This window comes from Brienomyrus brachyistius, chromosome 7, assembly GCF_023856365.1.
Source record: "Brienomyrus brachyistius isolate T26 chromosome 7, BBRACH_0.4, whole genome shotgun sequence".
In the NCBI taxonomy this organism is placed as follows: Eukaryota; Metazoa; Chordata; class Actinopteri; order Osteoglossiformes; family Mormyridae; genus Brienomyrus; species Brienomyrus brachyistius.
This window is the reverse complement of record NC_064539.1, coordinates 22,464,832-22,489,104: the sequence shown is the minus strand read 5'-3', so window position 1 is coordinate 22,489,104 and position 24,273 is coordinate 22,464,832. Positions and strand designations below refer to the sequence as shown.

The window sequence follows — 24,273 nt, the reverse complement described above, 5'->3', positions numbered from 1 at the left end:
AAGCAATATACACAAAGGAGACATTTTCATCAAAGCAAAGAAAACAGTGTCCGGGCTGATGGAGGCCGCGTTTCTCGGCGCTCACGGCGTAATGGGAGGACCCTCCAGCACCTGAGACCTCCGGCTCGGCCACCTCTCCATCCACCGTGTCTTTTCTTTCATCTCTCATTTATCCTTCCCTTGCGCGACCTTTCCAATTTATTCGCACAAAAAAAATATATTAAAAAAAATCCTCCGTCCGCCTCTCCTCCCCCTGCGAAAAAATTAAACAAACAAACAGAAAAACATCAGAGAGTGACGCTTAATAGACCGCCGCCCGGCCACCCTTTCTCATCTCCCCCAAGGGGATGGTCGCCGTTCCGCTTCTCCGTTTTTTTTTTTTTTTTTGCAGCGACTGCTGCACCATCAAAATGTTCACTTGAAGATGTAAGACTCCGCTTTCATCCGCGCTTCTTAATTAGATTAACTCACCTGCCCGTATAGTAACGCTGCTTACATCGCGGTAAAGTGCTGAGCTACCGCCGCAATGTTTAACGCCGTACAACAAACAAGGCGTTTTCTTTATATTAATGAAACACACAAAAAACAATACAAATAAATTAGGACGAATAGCAAAGGATCAGCGTTTTGCACGAACAAGCTTGTACGCCGTAGGGGGAGTTAATCAGACGAACCTCGGAGTTTCACTTATCATGGGTGCGATACACGGGACAGATCCACCCAGAACCCCAGGGCAAGATCTGCGCACCCGGCAGGTTGTTACTACCTTCAAAACACGCAGAAATCTTGTTTGCAGCGTCCAGTAAATGTTTACCCGGAAAAAGGACAATTTTCAATTTGAAAGCAATTTAAACTACGTAAAATTCGCCGCAGCCACTATACGGCCCAGTAACTGGCGTTTCCAAAGCGCCCCGTTATCTGCACGTCATCGCCGGGTGTAATAAACTGTACATTACAAAAATGCGCCGAAAATCCACAGGTCCACTTAAACTATTCTGTTGCTTTAGACATGCCTATTTTTTGGTACAGGGAGGAGGTGACTCTGTATATTTAAGAATCAGTAACTCCCCCTGCCCTTAATTGAGCTTCTTAGTTATTAATTTTACTGTTAAATACTCGAAGAAACGTTGCTCGCTTTCAAAACGGCGCTCATTAATCTCCTCCTCCTTTATTCCAACTAGGTGAGACTCGTTCCAGTGACTAATTATTACCTTCGTATGCAAAATGTCGTTAGTCCTGCTTAAAGTGTACTTTCTTATTTAATTAATTAAAACAATAATCTATGAACTTTAAATTAGTCTGGTGTAAAATAATCTCTTTTTTGTCGTTTAATAATTAGCAGCCAGTAAAGCTGCTGTATTAATTGCGTTTAGTTTCCAGCCTCGGGAGACGAGGGGGGGGGGGGACTAACCAAAGCCACAGTCGCTTCCTGAAATAGAGAATTCCCTTGAATTGTAGTCAGGGAAAAAAAAGGAGAATACACTTTTTTCAGCGTGCAGTCAGTAAATTACCCCAGGGAATCAGATGGAACCCTTAATTAGCCTCGCGCTGTGGTAAAATTGATTGAAATGCAGCACATCAATTATTAAACGTAACAGTTTTTCTCTCTCTCCCCCCCAATCCTCCTCCTCCTCCTCCTCCCTCCACCTCTTTAGGTAGAAGGGTGTGTGGAACCGCTTGGGTGTTACCTTGATAATGAAAGCTCTGTGTGACAAGGAGGTGCACAGAAGCACGTCTCCCATAAGGAACCCGGGCTTACAGGACCTTAATACTAGGGGTGGTACCAGTAGGTGTCCCGGATCGCTGAAGGGTTTCTTGAAAGATACATGAAAATAATAAAGGGCAACAGACAGCATCCTTATGAATAATGTGTAAACGGTACATTGTGATTGTAAAGAGTTTTCTAAACATTTCTAAATAGTTCGATGTGGTTTAAATTCGTTCACGAAAACGTTCTTAATCGCTTATTACGAAAATGTTCAAAGTTGTGATGACATTAGCTAATTTTGTCAAGGTCACAATAGGAAGGGGCGCGCCAAATCCTCCTCTTCGTTCATTTTAACTCAAGTGCCTTTATTTCCTTTGCGTGGCTGTCTGGTTTGTTTGTTTGCTTGCTTTCTTAAGCCTCAAGTGTAAATTAACTCTGCAGCACTGTTCCAATGAACTAGTACAGGCAAAGTGAATGGGTTTGAATGAGCGAAGAGATGCGAGGTTCATCCGCCAATCCGCGCTGCTGAAAATTGGATCACTCTGTAGGCACCAAGCTGCCTCTAATAAAAGCCTGCCTAATTCACTAAGAAAAGGACTCATTAGGAAAACGGTAATAATCTGTTTAATTGCTTTAATTACCATGCGAATGAAGAGCCCAGTACAATCACAGCTCAGAACACAGATGTTGAGTGTTCTGTAATTTGCCCTTTACTGCTGCCACCTTGTGGTTACCGTTCGCACTGCAAATTGGCATCCGACACAGCAGTCTTGAACTGAGGGTGCATTTTTTTTTGCCTGTTGTGGTCTTGTCGCGCCTGTTAATTTAATCATATTTTTGCAGTCGGGGCTACCCTGTACCTTTCCTCCCAATTCAAACCTAACGTGTCCATTTCCTAGATTATTTTCCATCGAAACCAAAACACCTCGTTCTGCGAGAAACTGGACCTCCTGAAGGTCGAGTTCTGAACACGTGACATTCCGTGGCTGACGCTGCCTGGTCACGGCGGCTGTGTGCAGCGAGCGGAAAACTCATTTGGGACTAATTAATTTTTTTTCTTCTCTGGGCACCCCTGATCCAGTTACCTGGCTTCCCCTGTTCCGAAATGGCAGCAAAAGGCCGCCATAAGACATCCAACACTTCACACTGGACAAGTCGAGGGACTGGACACAAAGGAGTCCGGGGGAGCCTTTGTGATGCCCTACGGGTCAAGTGTAGGTTATGACAATGTATTAATAACGTATTAATAACATATTAATTAGCTGCAATGACTTATACATGATGTTCTCTCCCTATGCCCCAAAACAGAACAAAAGTCTTTTCTTTTCGAGGTTAAAGTGATGGACTCCCAGCTCAAAGGGCACTAAGATCAAGAATGCTCCCCCCATGGCCTCTTGCCAAGACATCCTCTATTCATCAAACCCCTCCCTGAATGTTTACCCATTACTCAATACATTATTGCTTCAAATAAGTAACTCAGTCTAGAAACACCAACAGCCAACGATCACAATCCAGCAGAAATGAACTGGAACTCGGAACATGACTTTAATTACCTGGGGATTCGGTATGTACACCAACCATAACAAACCTCAAACACTCTGACCGATACAGCCAAAGGAGGTGTCCTTATACGTTCAGGGTTCCCTCGTTATCTTTTTAAATATCTCCCGTGTCAGTTTCCCAATGAGTGCCGTTTAACTTTTCGACACCGGTTGACGCTCGGTATAACGTTACATTACCACTACACGTGTATCCGCGTCCACTGTGCGTGACGGGAGGTACTTTGACGGTCTGCTGGAAAGCTGACGGGGCAGTACAAGAACAATATCAGCGGCAAGAGCCGTAACCGTAGTGACAGCGTGTAGCAACGACGACAGCAAGGACAGCTGTCGCGTTTCCCCAGCGGTGGCGACAAGCAAAAAGCCCCAGTGCTAATGTGGACACCCCGAACCCCAGCGCGCAGCTGTTTGTGCACTGGGTTTCTTCAGGGTGTGAATAGGACGACAGTCTACATCCACCCTGTTGCTCTAAAGACGTGCTCCTGTGAGAGCACTACCCCTCTGCAAGAGGAAAGGAACATAGATCTGAAAATAACCGTTTCATGCATATTGAAACCAAAGCCAATTGGATAAACTGAGCTTAGAACATTCAAAAGCAGACACTGTGACCAATGGATTCCCGAACCCAGTCCGCGAGAAGCGGTTAGTTGTATAAACCTCGTACTCATCTTTGCTAGTCAAACATATTACAGCTGTAATCCCTGTTGAAATATCGAATTAAAACAGCCGAAATAATTATCCGGTATGGTGGGGGTTCAGAAACTCTACCAATAGGTTCTCCTGCGTAGACTTCGACGAGGTTTTCTCGGGCTCGAACTGGAGAGGGGCCCGCTCCAATGCACTACGTGGCTGGTCAGGACCAAACAAATTCCGGGGGGGGGGTTTCCAAACCCGTGTTTTTCATTACCTGGCTACGCGCCTGGACGCAGAATCTTTCAGAGACCTACTGTCAGCGTCGGTCACTTGGAAGTTGCACTCGAATCTCCTAACCACCTAACTCCTTATCCTTATATATCGACCGGCCTTCATTTCAGATCATTCAAAGGACAGTTGATGCGGACTTGGATTTATTTAAAGGCACTTGTCACATCTTAGTAACACTCTCGAAAACCTCTGCTTAACTTTCCAGCGCTTTACGGAATATAAGTACGGACGGTAGTTCATTGGCGATGTACAAAACTCACCTGCCGACAGCAGAATAAAAGCCTAAAGGAAGGCAAGTCTTCGATAAATGCACTCCCATTATGGAGGGAAAACGTGACAAGGTGCCCACAGCCACACAGGGGGTGTTAACACCTGGAATGGTAGTGCGCGTAAACTTCTCAACATTAAAGATGTTTCCGCAAAACTCATCTTCAACTCGTACAAACGGAGGACAACCACTGCCGAGACCACCTTCGGGACTTGGTTGTGGGGGCATTTTTCGTTTAATGTATTGTTCAAATAAACAGGATCTTTTGTAACCGAAGGCCCTTGTGTTGTATCAGAAATATGAGTGGTGCATTAGGGTTGCTGCCCGTCCAGGATTTTCCGGGACCATCCCGGATTTTGGTCGCCTGTCCTCGGAAGAAAAAAGAAGTTCAGACACCAAAACAGTGTCCGTATCAATTTCTCCATGAATTGCGTTGCTATGTGCAATATTTTAGGTCAATGACTGGGTGCCCAGGATTTTACGGGACTGAGGTGACAACCCTACGGTGCATAGTTATAAATTGCACTCGGATGAATGTTTCAGGCACAACTGAAAATAAGGACAGTTGCTAATATGTCAACCTCATGACTGACGGTTAAGAAATTTCACTAAATAACATTTCTAGGTCAATGTCCCCCTCTGGCGGCCGACCGGGAGAACTGCTGCTTGCTGTGTATCTAGGAGCCAACACAGCAAATCCCTTACACCTCACATGCAAGCACAAAAATAACAATAATTTTAAAAATCCGCTAGCTACACTAGTTTTTCCATCACATATTGAGTCTGTCCCCGGTGAACTGAGCACAGGTCCAGGGAGGCCATGGAGATACAATAGTGAAAGGAGACAGGGGCCTTGCACCGCACAGGGGGCTGTAAACAGCACAGGAAGGTACTTAACCTGAATATCGCAAGTAAAAATAACACCCGGTTTTAAAAATGGGTGAGCGAATCTAAGCTACAGATGCCACTCAGGAGAAGCATCCGTCAAGGTACTATGCAAACGTAACCAGACTGGGCCAAGCTGTCCCATCTAGAAGCTTCTAGAAGCACAGAGCTGAGTTCACTGCTTCAAGGCTGAGACCAGGGTAAACTCACAGTTCAGCATGTTTCACTCACAGACAAACAGCCAAACAAAGCAAGAGTGATGAGAATTAGATCCTTTATTAGTGAACTTATGAAGTCTGCATATGCAACACACCTGAAAAGCTTATTATCCAAAGGTCACATGTTCTACCAGTCCCTCCCCAGCCGGTAAAACAGGCCTCTAACAGTTAAATGCTTTGCCAAAAAGATAAAAAAATTAAAATTATATACACATATATGCATGTGTCTGGTCCACTTTCAGTTCTATTAGCTACCCTCGTCACACCCTAACCCTCCAAGACGAGCATCCTGCCTTGGTGACCAGATCTCCGTCTGTAATACTGGCCAGGTCAGTTTTCTTCTCTGCTTGGGGAAGCAAACTCACTAGTTGCACTTGGGAAGTACAATCACGTGTGTATTTAAAAGGAAGGAGACGGGAGAAGCTGACAAGTACATGGATGAGAGAAGTCGCAACCGTCACAGCGAGGACAGCACAGGGGCCTGGATGATGGGGCATTCCCATCTCACATGGCGCTCTCAGTGTGGGGTTCTCTTCTCCGCAGTGAGACGCACACACCAAGTGTGCTGCCGAATGTTCTCAAACCAATAACATAAGCGCCCCGGGACAATCAGAGCAACAGAACCTCAGCAAGAACAAAGGAAAACGAACGGCTTGGGTCGGAGGCATTCTGTGCAGACTGGCTCAATCAGCACGGTTACAGCCTCGCAAACAGGAAGACGCCTCCTTGAGGACTACAAACGCCACTGCGAGCAAGTGCACACTGCCAGCCACTTTGGCTGAACCTCTGATAACCCCATTGCTCTTCATCCATTGGGGGAGGGGGTCTTTTCTCAAGCTTCGTTCCTTAATAAATAGGACGCGGCCTAAAAAAATATTAAATTCTAATAAAAAGGAAGTGAGCTATAGAGATTTTAAATATATATATATATAAAAATACATGAGAATACAAAAAGTAGCTGAAAGGAAAAACAGAAAGGAAGGAAAACGGAAGCTAAGGGGTGACCCTTCGGAAGGCTCCCCGACAGCCAGGGGAGGGTCAGGTGATAGCGCCACACACAGGGAGGGGTCTGCGCAGCCTCATATCCCGTCTGATTAAGGGAGTGAACCTGCATGCTAACAACTGCATGCCTCCAGTTTAAGAGCTAACGTTCTGTTACGTGGACAACTGGAAAAACTGTGGAGAATTTGAGGTTCCACTCGGAAAAATGAAGACTACCAAATCAAAAACATGGGCTCTGGTTCTTCCCGTCAGAAAGAGAGGTCAGGAGTTCAGCTACTACAAGGTCACCCACACAAAGCAGGAAGGAACTGGACCCTAAGAAGGCCCGGACGCCTGGCGCCGTCCCAAGCCGGTCCTGCCAACCAGCCACGGTTCTACATCGATACATGTTTCAGTTCTACCACTAAAACACTTAATATACAAGCTTTAGGGGGGAGTAACGAAAACAAGGTGCATAAAAGCTGACAACACAGTGAGTGCTGTTCTTTTTATACCAGAGAGTGTGTGAGAGAGAGAGAGAGGGGGAGGGAGAGAGAGACATGGGGCTGTAGCGAGTCTTTGTTCTTTCAAGTTGCCGTTTTCAGGCTGGCCTCCTCGTGGGGGCTGCCGTCCCTGGTGGAGTGGGCTGGGCTGGAGGGGGGTTATGACATACTGGAACAGCGGACAGAAGGGGAGCCCATCTGAGTGAGGACCTTGTCCAGCCACTGCAAAGGTCCGTTGAGGTGCAGCTCGATCCAGCAGGGGGTGCTGGTCACTGTCTGTCGCCTGGGGACAGGCGGCTGGTTAGATTCTCACAGGCGAGTCGAAGGCCACATAATGGCTGCGGTCGGCCCCCCCAACACACCTGTACTCGGCCCCCCAGCCTTTGACGAAACTCATGCGGATGGTGCACATCCTGGTGAGCTGGTACACTGCTTCAAAGCCCTGGTTCACCGACTGGGCCAGGAGGGCAGCAAACTCCTGGTTGTTGAATATCTTCAAGTTGCATCCTGAATAAAGTGGGGTGGGGGGGGGGGGATTAAATCGCTATTTGTCAGTCAGACAGTATCCGAGAGGGCGGCGTTTCCAGCTCGCAGACCCGCGCTCACCTGGGGGGATCTTGCAAACAGTCGCTGGATGCCAGCCGTACCTCTGGTTGCAATTTGGACTCTGGACGAAAATGGCGCTGTCGCTCAGGCACTCGGCAAACACCTCTCCGCCAATGTAGTAGAGTCTGACTCCCCTGCCTGTCAGGAGCACCGGTGTCACTTTCACCCCAAATAGGAGTTAATTCCAGGGTGATGGTAAAACTCATCCACTGTGGAACCAGCACTGGACTCCTCCCCCTTTCTGCCCTAGCCAATCAATAACATTCATCTCCAGCTGAATTATGCGCTTAATGGTCACGATGGGCATGAGATTCACAACCGGCAACATACTCCCTCCACCAGCAGGTTAGTCTGGGAGCCCTGACACAGCCACATAAGATTCTGTTACAGCAGTGACCGGTTAATAATTCCCACGTTAACCAGCAAACGCAGTCTGGGGAGTTGTCAGGAGCTACCCGGATGGCATCTTAAACCATCAGAGCCACAGGACACCAAGTGTAAGATCTGTAAAGGAGATTTCAGAGCATTTTAGACTGGGCGTTGTGGAGACATGCATCTAGCTGGGCAGAGTCACCAGCAAGCCAGGCCTGCTCTTTGAAAGTGACTCACGTACCACTGTGGGGGCTGAGTACTAATGTGTCAGTGACAGGGTGGGGAGGGGATGTAAAGACTCCTGTTCCTTGGAATAAAGGGCACCGAGCACAACGAGGGACAGAGATTGCAGATCAGTATTTAACAGCGTCCCTTTTGGGAGGAATTTCTGAAGGGGCCGGAGCCCCGATCGCAGGCAGCCGCACCTATGTGTCTGTACCTATGTGTCTGTACCTATGTGTCTGTACCTATGTGTCTGTACCTATGTGTCTGTACCTATGTGTCTGTACCTATGTGTCTGTACCTATGTGTCTGTACCTATGTGTCCTGTACCTATGTGTCTGTACCTATGTGTCTGCGCGTCATCTCCACCGTGGCGTTGCGGTTGACGTTGGACAGCAGGCCCAGGCAGAAGCGCTCCGAGTTGGAGGGGTCCGTGAAGCCGTCCACCGTCAGCGACGGCTGCGAGGCGTGGAAGGTCTCGCCCACGCGCTGGTTCAGCTCGTAGTAGGCGATGGAACACCAGAACGCTGGCTCTGAGTACGTCACCGGCTGGAGGTCTGCGGAGGGGGGCAGGGACAGGCCAAAGAGTCCAAATGTACCTCTTGTCCTGCTCTGGCCTGCTTTTTAAAACTCATTACAGGATAATCACACAAAACACAACCCACAATACTGTCCCACCACGTGCAGGGGCCTACTGGTACCCACTAGTCTGCACCGTCCTCAGCAGCCCGAGCTCTTTCATCCATCCCAGAGGAGCACCCAGTTGTGGGCACACCCCACAAGCCAGGAAGAATCAATCCCCACGGGGAACGGGGGGGCACCCTTACCCATGCCGTGATTGACAGGCGAAAGCGTGCTCGGTGACAGCTCGGCCGGGGAACCTGGGGAGGAAACGGCGGCGTTTACATCTGAATCCAGAAACAAGCTCGACATGAGGAGAAAGGCGAGCAGCTGAACAGCAAGGGACTCAAGCAGCCCCACAGGGTGGGCCGACAGGCCTGAAGATTTACTGCTCGCTCCAGGAAAGACAAACTATGATAAGGGGTCTACAGGCTTACAGAAGATCTGCAGAACATCATTTCCTTCACTCCCCGCGGACGATATGCAGCCCCACGGCCAGAAACTGTATTTGATGCAGCGCCTCAGAAAGACACTATGGGGCATTTATGTCATGGTCCTGATCGGCGTACCCGTCTCCATGCTTTGGTTCATCTGCTGGTCACTGGTCTCCCCATCCTCACTGATGTATCCGGGGGGTGGAGTTTCTGTTGGGAAGAGTATCTCTAAATAATCCCACCCATACTTTACTATTAGAAAAGACATCCGATGACAGCTGCACAACTTGCAAAATCACCCGACCCTAACCCTCCTGCCAAGGTCCCTCCCAGAGCACAGCTCATACAAGCCATTCAGGTGTTACTTTACACCTCTACAAATACTTCTGCAGCAAAGTGAAGGGGGACCTTAATTTGCAGAAAGAATGTCGACAAGTTAACATGGGGGGGGCACCTGGTATGTAGTTGTTGGGAGGCTCTATCCCAGCAGGGAAGTTTGTGTTCTCTGGTATAGAGTGAGTGTAGTCGTCCAGTGGAGGTAGCTCCGTCAGGATCTCTGTGTGCCTCGGCACCAGGACCGGCGGGAGCACTAAAGGAAGAAGAGTGTCAAAACCCCAGTGAAGGAACACACCACGCAATCTGAATTCTCATCTAAGTTGAGGTGCATCATGCCCCCATACCTGGTGTCTCCACCCGCTGGTAGTGGTAGGGATTGACGCAGACCTCGTCCTTCTTGAGGTTGAAGGCGTACTGACAGGCCTCGACGGCACGCAGCTCGTGGTGGCTGTGCAGGTCGGGCCAGCGCCACAGGCGGCAGTAGATGACATGGGGGAGGCCCTTACGGTGGGACACCTGCAGCCGGCCGTCCAGAGACCTGACCCAGGAAGGGGTAAGGACACCCATGGCATGGAGGAGGCAGCGGCCAGGGAAAAGACAGGATGAAGGGAAGAGGGGGGGGGCTGAAGGAGCAGTTTTCAAAGGGACCCATTTACAGCTACCCAGTGCAAACATGTATCCATCTTCCAAAGAGCAATGTGCTTTGTGAACATCAACACTACACACACATTTAAACAATTAGCTGATGGACTAAAATTAACCTAGATCCCACTCTCCAGGATAATCTTCCCAGACCCAAATGTGTCATTATCACAAAATCAACAGCACCACTGCTGTGACAGATGAAATCTAACAAGCAAAAATCGCCAATTCCATTCACCAAACTAGGAGTGCAGGTGAGCAGTCACAGTGGACCCCCCGTCACGGACGTCATGGAACCAGCTTACAGTCTACAGAGCCTCGAGTGTCGGCATCAGAGCGGGACAGAGGATAGTCACCTGGTCTGGTCAGTGTAGCAGAAAAGGCCTGATGCATCCCACTGCTCTATTGTATTTGGTGCACTCAGTCCCCATATTTCAGAGCAATTGCTGTGCACAAGAAACCAGGGAGGACAGAACAGAAAAAATGGTAATAAACATGAGGCATGGTTCATTCAGAAATACCAAGATGAGTTAACATGGGGTGGGGGGAATCTTTTATTGGAGGCGGCAACTGGGATGAGAGCCTGCATTTCATAATGCTGCCGTCCTCAAATAAAATACCAGCTGGATGGACCAACCGAGACAGTGAAATGTGACCAAGGTAGATGACGATGCCAGCCATACAAATCTGAGCTGTAATGGTGCAGATCCAGGAGTGAACTGGACTCCCAAACTGGAGGCTTCTTTGTACAAATAGGACTCATTAAAAGCTATATGGAGAGACACTGAATGGCACTGCAAACAGTTTTCACACATTTCCCTGAGTAACATTGAAACGGGATTCAATTTGCTAGAAAACAAAAGGAATCAGGACAATGTTAAGGACCTTCTCATACCTGGCTTGCTCTGATTCAGAATCAGTTCTGTTCATTTAGTTTTGGCAGCAGAACCAATCAGATCTGTGACAGTAAATGTAAAAGCTTCATTTGGGCCATTCCTTTACATTAAAGGCCATGACCTGTGCCATTTCATTTTGGGGAGGAGGGGGGACCTCAATCCTACATGTCTGACAGCTACATACTTCAGATCTATAGGGCTGATTCCACAGTAACAGGAAAACTATTTAGTACAATCTAAATCACGCAAGACATATCAGAGCCAACACTTTACAATAACCAACAATGCAGGTCAACAAAACCCAAAAGATCTGGGTTCCCCATTTACAACCCAGTACAAAAGCCAAACATTTACTGTAAAGTCACAGACAACGCACAAGTTCTCAATTTCCCTGCTATTTCAATCAGATTAGCATGAATCTTGACCAAACTTGATTGGCCATTGGACTTGATTGGACTGGTTCCAATGGCCAATCAAACAGCAGAGAGCTACTGGCTGCCAAGGCAGCTTCAGCTAACTCATAGTTATAGAAGGATCACATGAACCTGAGGGCCATGGCCTTTTAATTCTCATCATGTATCAAAGGAGATCTTATTTTGTAAAGAGTTCAACTTAAAACAAACCATGTATGAAAAGGCCTTAGGTTAAACATCAAAAAATGTTGGCAGACGCACAACGGGAGACATTCTGGACAAATAAACATGAAATGCGTGAGAATCATGGGAACATTTAAAAAAATGGCATGAAAAGGTCACACTTGGTATCAGGAATGGGGTCCTGCTCCTTCTCTGAAAGGGGACTGAACCATGACACATTCAGGTGGGGCCATGAACCTGACCCCTGAAGGCCCAGGACACCAAACACCACATACTGCTCCACATGTGCTACAATACCTGAACCATAGATAACCCATTTGTCAATTAGCTGCTCAGAGATGGGAAATGTCTAACCACCCCACCAATTTCCAATAACACCTCAAGCTCTTCACTCCCTACCATTCTGAAATCCTTGTTTAAAAAACCCAAACATTTGATTTAATAAAGGTAAGTTTCTCTCAGCAATATTAACTTCTTTATTGCTGCAGCGTGGTTATAACATGGGTAAAATTTTCAATCAAAAAGGATACAAATAGATTCACATATTAAAGCTGAAGCTCAAACAGAAAAACAATTTAACATATTAGCAGGTACCATGCTAAAAATGCACACAACATGGAAGATAACTCAATAAAATCCTCCTAAGGACCAAAGACAATCTTCATGACTAAGTCACCCAATTACAGTAATACTCATTCTGCTTTATTTTAAACAACTAAAACCTGAGCTGGGATAAAATCAAAACACAGTCTGACAGAAGACAGAAGAATGCAAGTAACTTCAAACTAACTGAAAAGAACCCCATAAACTGCAGGGCAGTAACCTGTGTCAGTCAAGCCAGTGATAGGTCGACACCAAAAGGAGCAGATTTTTAACTTACAAGTGTTGTCAAGCTAAAGAGCGACTCCATTATAGCAGGGAGGGAGAGGTCTAATGGATAACTCAATGACTGCAGCATATAGCATCAAGCTCCTTTTATTACATCTGCAGTAAAACCACATGTACACCCACTTTCTGGATTGTACCCATTTACATCTAAAGTGGCGTTACCATGGCCACAGACTGCTTCAGTGAACACCGGTTCACATGTTGGTCTGGAACATGATCCACTCCATGCTCTGAAGGACTCAAATGGCCAATCACAAGGTTACGACACCCAGGTCATCAGCCAGGAACTTGACACCATCCTCTCCAGGTATGGGTGTGATATGTCCATGCAGTCAAAGGCCACAGTCACTCTCCCCTAAAACAGGTCAAAGATCTTGCAATTCTTGCACATATGCAAGACTGACTTTAAACTTTCCCAAAAACACTGCAAAGACTGAAATAGGTAATGCTTAAAACTACATGACCGTCAATTAATGTTGAAACTTTTGGACATTTTTAAAGGACTAAGGCTGCTACCATAGACTTTGGGCAATAGTCACATATTGGAAATGCTTCAAAAATAACCCATCCGAGACAAACCACCCAAAATGCTTTCAATTAAAGCACTGAGCGCTGGTACATGTTGCAACCCAGGAAGAGGCTGCAGAACTGCCACCATCAGCAGAGACAGAGTATGAGTGATCAAGTTGAAAGAGGAAGGACTCGTGGAAACAATGCAGCCTGGGCTGCATTTAGAAGCTTCCTGCACAATCAATCCAATTACAGATTCAGGAAACAAAGTTGACACAGAGGCGTGAGGCGGGGGGCGGCTGGGGGGGATTCCTACTGGACGACCCTGTGGACCAAGGCAAACTCCAGCAGGCATGCAGATAAGGAAAGGAAAAGTAGCAGAAACATACTGATTTGGCAAGAAAAGACAGGAAGAAAATAGCCTAAGAACCCTGAAAGCTTACCATGCATGCATAGAGACACATGCACACAAACATGTGCATCTGTACCTCATAGACCAGCAGTTTAAGACCCATAGAGTAACATATGGATCTTCACACTGAGTGCTACCTAAGAGATAAAGGGAGCAGTAACAGATTCCTAACAGCAAGTGTAAGAAACATACCTGCGACAGCATGCTTTCCCACACTCACTCACTATAAGTGAGATTGTCACTTTTTTTTAATTACATGCCCTTTTTGGCATCTTTAACCAAGAGAGATGCCCTAATGTTGATGTCTTATCTACCAGCTTATCATATGCTTATAAAAACATGTATAGTCCAGCAAAGTTATCATTGATAATTGGCTTAGGAATTATTTCAGAGGAATGCAAACACACTATAGTAGTTGGACACAGAATGAAATTTATAGCATTGACTCATTCTGCTTAATTTGACGATTAGCAAAGCTAATTCACATTAAATCAGCCCTTTACTTGATTACTCCTTCCATTTCCATGAGCTTTTGATTACATTTATATATATATATAAAAAATAAGGCAAAAGCACAGAGAAATAATTAAAAAAAATCCACCACTGATTACTTCTAACAATTTATTTAATCATAATGGAAAGATTAGTAAGACTTCATTTAATCCACTTGTTTTAACCTAACAAATTTAATAACACAGGGTCCACTGCTGTCACAGCAAGATACAATAACTACACAATAGCCATTCAGGGAAGCCAGATGACCACAAACCTACTAAAAACACACAGCAGAAGTGAAAGCGGGAGCTTCAGATGGTGACATGGCCCACAGGAAGGGGAAGTGCGCCACATGCCTACTGGTCACCCACTGACAGAGGGCAGATCCATTGAGCAGCTTCCCGGTGGCTGATTCTGCTTATTCAGCAGGGATGTTTATCATTTGTCTCCAAACTGAGAAATGCTTCAGAGACCAATGTTTCCACATTAAATAAATAATAATAGAAAAACTTGTATTTCCAACCTTCACCTTTCTGGATCTTGAGTTGAAGGGGTTTCTCACCTCTGCAATTAAACGGATATCACCAAGAACTAAGCGGAGGGCTGTTCAAAGGCCCAGCCGAGACCACAGTCCCGAGTCCTAAACCGGCCTCCTAAATCTGCCCCATTCCACCTGGCCCAGCCGAGACCACAGTCCCGTCCCCTGAACCCGCTCTATTCCACCTGGCCCAGCCGAGGCCACACAGGCCCGGCTGCTGTGTAGAACTCTGGTCAGTTCTGCCCACTGCTTGATATCATGGTATCCACTTCCTGGCTTAACTCCCCTCCCCCCATCGAAATGTTCCACAAGGAGAGTTGCATCTGGGCAGAGCTTTCAGCCACCACATAACATGCAGCACGGAAAGCTACTGACCTTTTCCAGGAACTGGTCCCTCTCTGAGACTCGATACCAGAGGAGCAATAGATTATACTGTGCCCTGTGCAGCTTGTATCATGGACCAAATATGTGTTACAAAAGCTGTATCAAGAACAGCAAGACTTGAAAAATCATTAAATTAATCAGGAACACTTCAGTTTGAACTTAATAGAACAATAAAGTCTGTCACTCAAAGCCAAGAAGCTGAGCCAACAAGACATATTCCCTGAGCAATGGAAGTAAAAATTAGCACGGCACTTTATTAAACCTGATATTACAAGGAATAAAATCAAAGTACTGCAGTCAACACACTTAAGTCTACTGCAGAAGCATTAGCTGCCTGGCTATCAAAACGCCACTTTAGCGCTAATCTAATGCATAAAAACCCTTAATAAATCAGAAGACACACATACTGAAAACTGAGCTAAGCTCAGTAATGTGGCCTTTGTTCCTTCAACAAAGCAAACAGCTGTTAACAGTGATGTTAAGTTCAGGTTTAATACAAAATAAGGTGTAACATTCAAGGGCCTACTGATATTATTAAACAATTACGATGCTAAGGTCAGTGTAATGGCCCTAAAGCCAACGCAAGGGAAGAGGAGAGCCTGAACTTAAGCCGTATAAAACCAATCTAAGTAAAAGCTAATTATTGACAAGCACTATTAGCGTGTCGCATTCAGCTTAGTTGCTGCTTCGCTTCAAGCCTGAAATCTCACAATTTCAAACTGGCAAATATCACACTGACAGCAAAACACCAGCAACTATTAATCTTTACTTCATACTCCAATGTACTGAAGGAAAAAAATGATTGGTTTTGACTAAACAGTGAACCAAACTCAAACTACTAAGGGGTCATTCCAAGTCAAATCATCCCACTTTCGGATCCCATCGTCACAGATTTAAATTAAATTTGCTGATTTGGTCACATGAGTAACTCATGAAACTGAAATTGGGCGAGTCTGGGATCAATATTCAGGGAGATTTAAGTGAACAAAGTTTTAGCTTTTTTTTTAGGGGGGGGGGGGGGGTGGCTATGACTTTGACTGGCTATATTTACCTTAATATAAGCTGCACAGAAGTGATCCTTATATTGCTTTTAAGCTATTGTCCAGCTCTATAGATTGAACAAACAATATACATCCACATATGATAAGTACAATGTAAGTTAATAGCCAAAAAACCTATATCAAAACTGATTATTTTACTAAAGTTAGATCATTATGTCATGAACATCTCCAAAAAATTTGGCCTTTAGTTATTTCCTTTTTAATATTTAAATGTATTTATTTAATTTAATATTTAATATTTATTCTTAATTTAATTTAACAGTTATTAAATTTGTAATTATTCATATGGGGATGTCATATTTATTCAATCTACAGAGCTGGACAATACCTTTCAAACAATATAAGGACCACTTCTGTGCAGCTTACATTAAGGTAAATGTAGACAGTCAATGTTATAGCACCCCCCCCCCTTGCCCCCCCCCCCCAAAAATTAACTTGTTTGCATAAATCTCCCTCAATATTGATCCCTGACACGCCCAATTTCAGTTTCCTGAGTTACTCATGTGACTAAATCAACAGGCCAAATTTTGTTAAAATCCATGACAATGAGGCCCAAAACTGTGATCTGATATGTAATAACCCTAAGGTACAGTTAAGGCACCTTCAATATTCAACACAATCCAAAAGACATCTAAACAGATTACCACAAAAAAAAAAAAAAAAAACATTAATGGAATTTAATGGAATGGAAAATTAGACTTTCAACATTCTACCTTCTATAGGACTAAGGCTGGGAGCAACAGAGAGTAGCTTTAACTGGTATCAAATTCAGAAAAAAAGATCAAAGTCCTGTGTTCAGACAACAGTGTACAAGTAGAAGCATGAACTAAAATAGACCCTTCATACAAACATGCCCCCATTAACTGCTTTCTAGCCACTGCATAGGTGGTAACTGAACGGTACAGCCTTTGTTGCCCAGTATCAGCGTCAAGCCTCTGGTGCCAGAAAAATCTGAAGGGGGCAATAAAGTTTTCTGTGACTAACCATTTACCACAGACACTGTTCATGCCCTGCAGTCAGGAATAACTATTTACATGTATTCTAGAGCAGTGCCCAAGTCACAATGTGAAGACAGTGGGGGCTGTGAATCCAGGCCTGCAAAGAGATTTTTTAGGGAGCGAAATATTATACTGTAGTACCACCCAAGCCTAGTAACAACTTCAAAACTGCTCATAAAAGTTTACCCATCTCACTACACTGCTTGCACTCATGTTTCTTGCAAAATATCTGCCCTCTGCTGGTCTGATGGAATATCATTACTGCACGTGCCAAGCACGACCATGGAGAAATGTCCTTACACAAGAGTCTGCATACGAGGCTGAACATGGACTAACAGCATGCAGAAAAATGAAATACGAGTTAGGCTTTAGGGACACTCTAAATATGCAAGACTGAGGAAGAGCTAGACTCCATTGAGTAATGACTGTAATATGGTACATCCTGTCAGGAAGCACAGGTCAGACTCAGATCTAGGGCTGGGAAATTAATAGAAAATTAATCACATTAACCACACCGACATTCAGAACTTCTAACCAACATAACCAAGCCCTTGTTGTGTGTATTTATATACTGTCCCCTTCAAAAAACACTACTGTGTGTGTTGTCACGTGACTCCGCCCCATCCAGACAGTGACATGGTAGCAACATGGAGAACTCAAACACGAAGCCGACCGAGCAACTTCAGCAGCTTGCACCAAAGAAAAATCCTGTGTCCCTCATTCGGACACATTGTGACTTTAGTGAAGACGACACTGAACAAAAAAAAAAAAAAAGAAGTCAAATGTAACACTGTGGAAAAACTGTTTCTGCTACCAAAGGTAATACCACCAATCGGTTTCAACACTAACAATATTTAAAATACAGTGGAAACCATTTATAGCGATCATGGTTATAGTGAATCAAAAAGCTTGGGTTAGAATCATTCCTGCACAAATACTGTTTCAATAATTCACTTATAGTAATCAAGTAGTCCATGTATAGCGTTCGTTTTGGGTCGTTGTATACACAACATATGGAAGAAACTAAAATTACATTAATTTTTTTCCCCCACTTGCCTACTTTGCCTTGTGGTAATCCAACTGCTTCCGGCTAGCTAACTGCTGTGTTCGTAGAAAACATGACAGGAAAAAGAAAGTCATTTTCTCTCAGTTACAAATACAGACTCAAAGATTATGATAAACTACAAATACTGAGCCAGCGAGATGCAGCAGTGAAACTACAATAAGCTATATTTTATGTACAGCACTGTACTGTATTAAAGCGTACTTGAATTCCACACAGTTCAGTAGGTAACTTGTACAGTACTGTAATTTGAAAAATATATGAAACAGCTGTACTGTCTTTTGAAATTAAGTAGTGACACTCCATTTTATTATCGAAACATGCAAAAAATAAATATACAAATATCAATTAGATGGTAATCTGCCTGAGGCATAAAGAAAGAGAAAAAAAATTGTTATAAACGATATTACGGTGATCAATTTCACCCAGACAGGCTTGATGACACTAGACTTTTTCCACTGTAATTAATTTTGTTTGCAAGAAATACGAACTACTTATTTTCTACTTTTTTAGAGAACTTGCTTTTTACATTAAAACAAAAATGTTACATTTTTCATGACGTTTTCAAGTGATTGTTCAGTGAAACATGAGGGGAAAAAAAACCAAAAAAAATAAATGTGCATTAATCATAATCCAGGTAAATTGTTCACTTAAACATGATACTAATTTGAGGTCATATGGCCCTGCTCATTTCAGATAACTGGTTTTTGGAAATGGAATGGATGAATAATTATTTTCAATCATGGCACAACTAAGGAGCTAAGACACCTTCGTCACTTCAGGTGTGATTTGAAGATAGGCATATTCAACATGCCACCTCATGTCTAAACATCTCTTTAAGGGTATACACAACACCTAGGACATCGCTGCAGACGAGACAGGCATTGACCACACCGCATTCCTACTGCAATCATACGTCTATCTCAGGGGCTGAAGAATGGCAGACCCGTGGTGCAAGATTCAAAGATAACTCCAAAAAACTAATCTGTGTTCCTTTCCACTCTCATTTCACAAGTAGCGCTAACACAGAACGGAAGTCGGAAGACTCTGCATTTAGCACTCCTATTGCCGGGTAAACACACCAAAGTCAAAAAGAAAACAGCCCTCAGACAATTTCAAAGACAACACGCACATCAGCCCACACGGTAGCCTGGTGCAGGAGCAGAGCGGTCTGCTCAGCAGAAGTTAACATTTGATGGACTGCAATCATTCTGAGGTGGCACCTTAATTCACAGTGATGTAGAGGGTGACAAGACAGGGAGACAAAAAAACCTCATCAACATACCAAATCAAACTGGTCACCAAACGATATCCAGTGCCAGGTAAATGCTGAAACTGTTGCCAGACAGCTAGGTAAGCCTTCGAAAGCAACCTTCCTCTCAAACCAAACCAGGCTCAGGAAAGGCAAGCTTATTCTCTCTCTCCAATAAGTCTATTAAAAATAATGAATTTCAAATCAACAAAGTAGTACACAACAAACAAGGCAACATGCAAACAGTCACATGACTCAAGTTAGCACTCAAGTGCATCCCAAGCTTCCAGATTTAACATTTATCCATTTTTTCAATTTGATATTGTTACTGAAGCCATTCAGCTGAAACAAGCACCCTGTCTGTCGGGAGTTTAAACCTTCTGGGCACAAATCCTGTCCCTCAAGCAAGACAACAAGGACCAAACACCACAGACATGCTGCCCTCCTGAATGCTTCTTCATCCAGCAATAAAATAAATCTTCAGAGGGGATGCTTCAAAATCATTACCATTTCATTATAGTACCTCTGCATCTGCACCATCCAGAGAACCGAAATAAGACAGGAAAACCTCTGAATGAAAAGGGGTTAAACATGCTATATCAGTACAGTTTTCAACAAAGGGGCACATTAAAGCCTGCCAATGGGGCAGGGGACTGTAAAAGTAAGATCTGGCAGTGGGTCTGTTCAGCAAACTGCAGTTTCACTGCTGTTGCCTTTTCCCATATTTATTTTTAAACTACACTGGACGCCAAGCCACAAGTCGTTGCATTTAAGCCCCCTTCCCAAACAAAAACCATAACCCGGCTTATCCTCTGTGCTATACTCTTGGCAGCATGTTTTAATAATAAAAAAAAAACTGTCGGGAAGAGGTTCCTTATGACGGCCAGGGTTTTCTCCTGCCCTGTGCAGGTCAGGAGAGTAGAAACTGAGCAGTGCTCATAAAGTCACCTTGCAGTGTTGCCCACTGGTGGGAATGTATGGGTGGGGGAGTGGAGGCATCACTCAACAATCAACGGGAAAAATGGGAAAGCCAGTGACACACATTGAAGGACACAGACCTGTCAGAAATAACCATTTCCAAAATCAAAATGCACACCACCACCCTGAAACAGACTAATAAAACAGACAACCAGCCAAAAAGTGAATAACGCAAGAACACACTGCCAATGAACACACTCCAGTATTAACAAAGAGGTCGACGATAATACAAGACAGGCAGACCAAAAGCCCTACACTGAACTGCTCAATATCAAGCCTTTCATATGCACAAGGCATGCAGAGGGAAAACGACACTACCGCCGCACGACGATTCCAGACTCTGGATAACAGTCCTGAAACACGGCCATCTTCTCCCCACACTGATTCCTTCACATAGAGATCGCCTTACTTGCTCTAGCAGCAAGCAGGAAGTGAAACTTAATGCCAGCGTTTATCTAATTAACGAGTGGGCAAAAGACAGACTGAAGGATTCATCGAGACTGAAATGGATTGGTTTCATCAACTCAGCCTCACTGCTGGCCCATCTTAATTTGCCTGAAAGAGATTAGGAGGAGAAAAGAAACCAGTAACCAAACAGGATGAGGCCCGGGTGAGAGCAGGCACGGCCTACCTGGGGATGGTGACACACTTGGTGTTGCTGTTCTGCGTGGTGATGGCTTTCTCCAGCTCGTCCAGCTGGCCCGTCTTCTTCAGCTTCTTCACTAGGCTCTTCACCGCCTTCTCACACCACTTCTCCTCCTGGCCATTCTGTTCGCCCCCCCCGCTGCCGCCACCAGCTCCCCCACCCGAGCCACCCGCTGACTTCTTCCAGCCCAGAAGTCGCTTCACCACAGGTGGGGTGAAAGGCAGGATGGAGGACATGTCCAGGGTTCAGGTGTGCACCTCCTCCTTCCCCGGGTATAGACAAGGCACAGGCACACTCAGAGGGGAGCCAGTCGGACTGGAGTGGACACACTCCTCAATATCCAGTCCAGCAAATTCTTGCCGTTTGCACACTAGTAACTATAGGAACAGAGGCAGGCCAGAAAGAGGATGGGAGGCGTCACTGCGGGTACCTGGGAAAGCAAGGCTGACAGGAAAAGAAGAAAAAAAAACACTTTCAGAGATTACAACTTTGTTCCTGTCCTCCCCCGTAATCATACAAAAGCCCTGCCCTTCCTTAAAACCAACCCTTTAATGATAGCATTGTATTGTTACTTGAGTCTCAACAGGCCCAGCAGTTTATCACATCACAGAACAGAAAAAAATGCAGCCAGATCGCATCTGGAAACAAGAACTGGTCTGCAGATTAAACTGGTGAACATGTTGCCTGTATTGTAAACTAAATTTCAAGGACTAGCATTAATTACCTCATGCCAGGTCAGCAGAATTGCTCTATACTTCAAAAGCATGAACATTATGTGCAGATAGTGCTGGAAACGAGTGTTTCTTTGCACACAAAGAATTAACATTTCAGTCAATAATCAAAACGAGGCTCATAACGAGGCTGTACCTGAGAATGTACTACAATTGCCTTAAAGGATTGTTTAATGGACAATCACATTACATAAGGAGTTACGGGAGTGACAGGGATTAGGTACAGAGACACTTTTACAGGAGATCTAGTATGTCGCCTAGTCCCGTTGGCCTGACGCCTGGTCCTGAAGAGGCGACCTGAGCGAAGTCAAATGACAAAGTCAGGCAGTTAGGCATGTTCAGGCAGTGATCAGAGAGGTTGCTGCTATTAAAAGTTAATCCAAACTGCCGCCAGACAGAGACGGACCCACTGATGCTACCGGCACAGTGAAATGCTGAGAGGTTTCGCGTGTGCAGATCTCTAAAAGCCGGCATTTCCATCAGCGTATTTTAAATCAATCGAAGTAGCAGCGCATCAACGAGCTTTCGCTCAAAGCGGCCTGGCTGCTAAACCGTGCACATTACGGAAAATCCGATTTCCCATAACTTGCGGGCGGCTTACGTTCGCAGCCGATTCTGAGCATCGTCTACTTAGAGTTCTTGCCACAGTAACGCAGGAGCGTTCAAAGTTTACGGCGAAATCATAAAATACGCCAAGGACTAGGGGGCGTCTGCATGTTAATTATCCGTCATTAACGAAAATGAGAGGTTCGACAATACATAGGACGCGTGGTGCTGAAAACAGAGACCCAGCCGAGGGTCAGAAGCAGCTATCGGAGCTGACATCAGTTTAATGGCCACCCATTAATTTTCGATCCGCAGCGAAGGTATTCGAGCAATACCCATGCAGGTTAAACGGACCTTTCATCAACTACCGAGGTAACCGGATTGGATGACTATCCAGCGAGTATCTCCCGATAACGTGCCCCCGCCTCCATCCATCCTGCCCTGATACCGAGCATACGCCTATAGGGAAACTTCAATGTATCTGCCAGTCATGTAATTAAAACGTGAAATCGACTAAAAACAATAACAAAGCGAAAAAAAACGGTTCAATCGCCTGTCCCTGGAGTAGATAAAGGGAACGGAAACGGGTGGACGGGCCCGCCGTCCTGCCACACAAGCCTCTGTCCGTTTAGTCCAGATCAGCCAGATACTACGGACCCAGCTATTCTTACCCAAACCAGGCCAACCCGATCCCAAACAGCACCAAACACACACAAACAGAGGAACTGGGGGCGAGTGCAAGAAAAAAATCAAAACACTCACCTCGCAAGGAAACGGCTCAGTTCGGGTTGTGATTCAGGTCCGGTTTCCGCGGCCACCTCTCAGACTAACACGAAACAAACCAGGGACATAAACACACTACCACCCACAAGGCAGCCTCCGGGAACTGGAGGGGGGCGCGACGCGTTTAACAGAGCCGGCCGTAGTTAGGCCACTCCGCCAGCTGCCCCCCGTTTTGAGAAGCTCACGATAACTGAAAACCAACGAATAACGTCGGCTGGTCAGTTATCAGCGCTGAGGAGCGGCCGGCCAGTCCACTGACCAGCTCTACAGCATGTCTGAAAACCCGTCTTGCTTTTCACCACCCTGCAAATATTCACCCCAAACACACGTTGTGTGAATAATATGGGTTTGTATCCTCAAGAAAAACTAAATTCCCCCCTTTCTCTTTTCAATAGTTTTTTATGGAAAAATACTTTCTTTCCCCAACCTCCCGATACACTCGAAAATATTCGCCCCCCTCATACAGCAGTAAACCTAACTTAGCTGCTATTGACGCGAACCTTTCCTGCGCTCGGTCCTGCCTTCCGCCTTGCTATTGGTTGAACCGAACGGATTTCCTTGCCGTGCATTGGCTTGACGCGTTGTCAATCATTTTTCTTTGCGAGCAGGCCGGACGTAGGTGGCGTCTATCTGCGCGGCTAATTGGCTGTTGTGTCACAGTGACTGGGTGGTGCCAATGGCTGTGTCCGGTTTGTGGACGCCGCTGTCTGTCGGATGATGTCATATCGCTCCTGAGGGAGATGGGGGAGAAATACCGGCGTTCTCAAAACAATGTAATGGGATGAGAGTGTGCTTCCGCCAGGCAGCAAAAGGAAATAGTGCTAAAATTCAGGCTTAAAGGTTTTTCAAAAAGAAAAACTGTAAACTAATGGGATAAATATCAATATAACCCCCATGGCCTGTAAGCTGACACTTCTCTGAGCAGTTTCAGGTGAAATGAAAATTATTTTTTGCTGTTACCAGGCACAAACTCAAAGTGTAGCTCTTCAATATACTTATCCTGCAAAGCTCCAAACCCTGAAATTACATTTTGATTAAGTGTAAATGCTTATACAAAATAAACTACGAATCTAATCCCACAACTCCCAATTACCCTCAAATTATTTGAAACAGTACATTTACAAATGATCAGTTTCAATACATTAACATTAATACGCAGATGTTGTTGACAGCTGGACTGACAACAATTCAGGCCTGGAGGGGCCTCAGATCACTAG

General features: G+C 45.1%; 1 protein-coding gene across 2 annotated transcripts; it reads right to left on the bottom strand.

Moving 5' to 3' along the window:
- Positions 1–5,601: 5,601 nt before the first annotated feature.
- smad2 (SMAD family member 2) lies at positions 5,602–23,563 on the bottom strand. 2 transcript variants are annotated; one of them, XM_049019584.1, is made up of 11 exons: positions 23,036–23,563; positions 20,982–21,440; positions 10,636–10,725; positions 9,982–10,175; positions 9,756–9,890; positions 9,437–9,511; positions 9,074–9,127; positions 8,591–8,803; positions 7,653–7,790; positions 7,409–7,553; positions 5,602–7,329 (listed from the first exon to the last, which is right to left on the bottom strand). In XM_049019584.1, the coding sequence occupies exons 2-11, from the start codon at positions 21,230–21,232 to the stop codon at positions 7,206–7,208; spliced, it is 1,419 nt and encodes a 472-aa protein (XP_048875541.1). In that variant the 5' UTR covers positions 21,233–21,440; positions 23,036–23,563; the 3' UTR covers positions 5,602–7,205. The 2 variants fall into 2 exon arrangements, with proteins under 2 accessions (XP_048875541.1, XP_048875542.1); XM_049019585.1 differs by lacking the exon at positions 10,636–10,725.
- Positions 23,564–24,273: the final 710 nt, after the last annotated feature.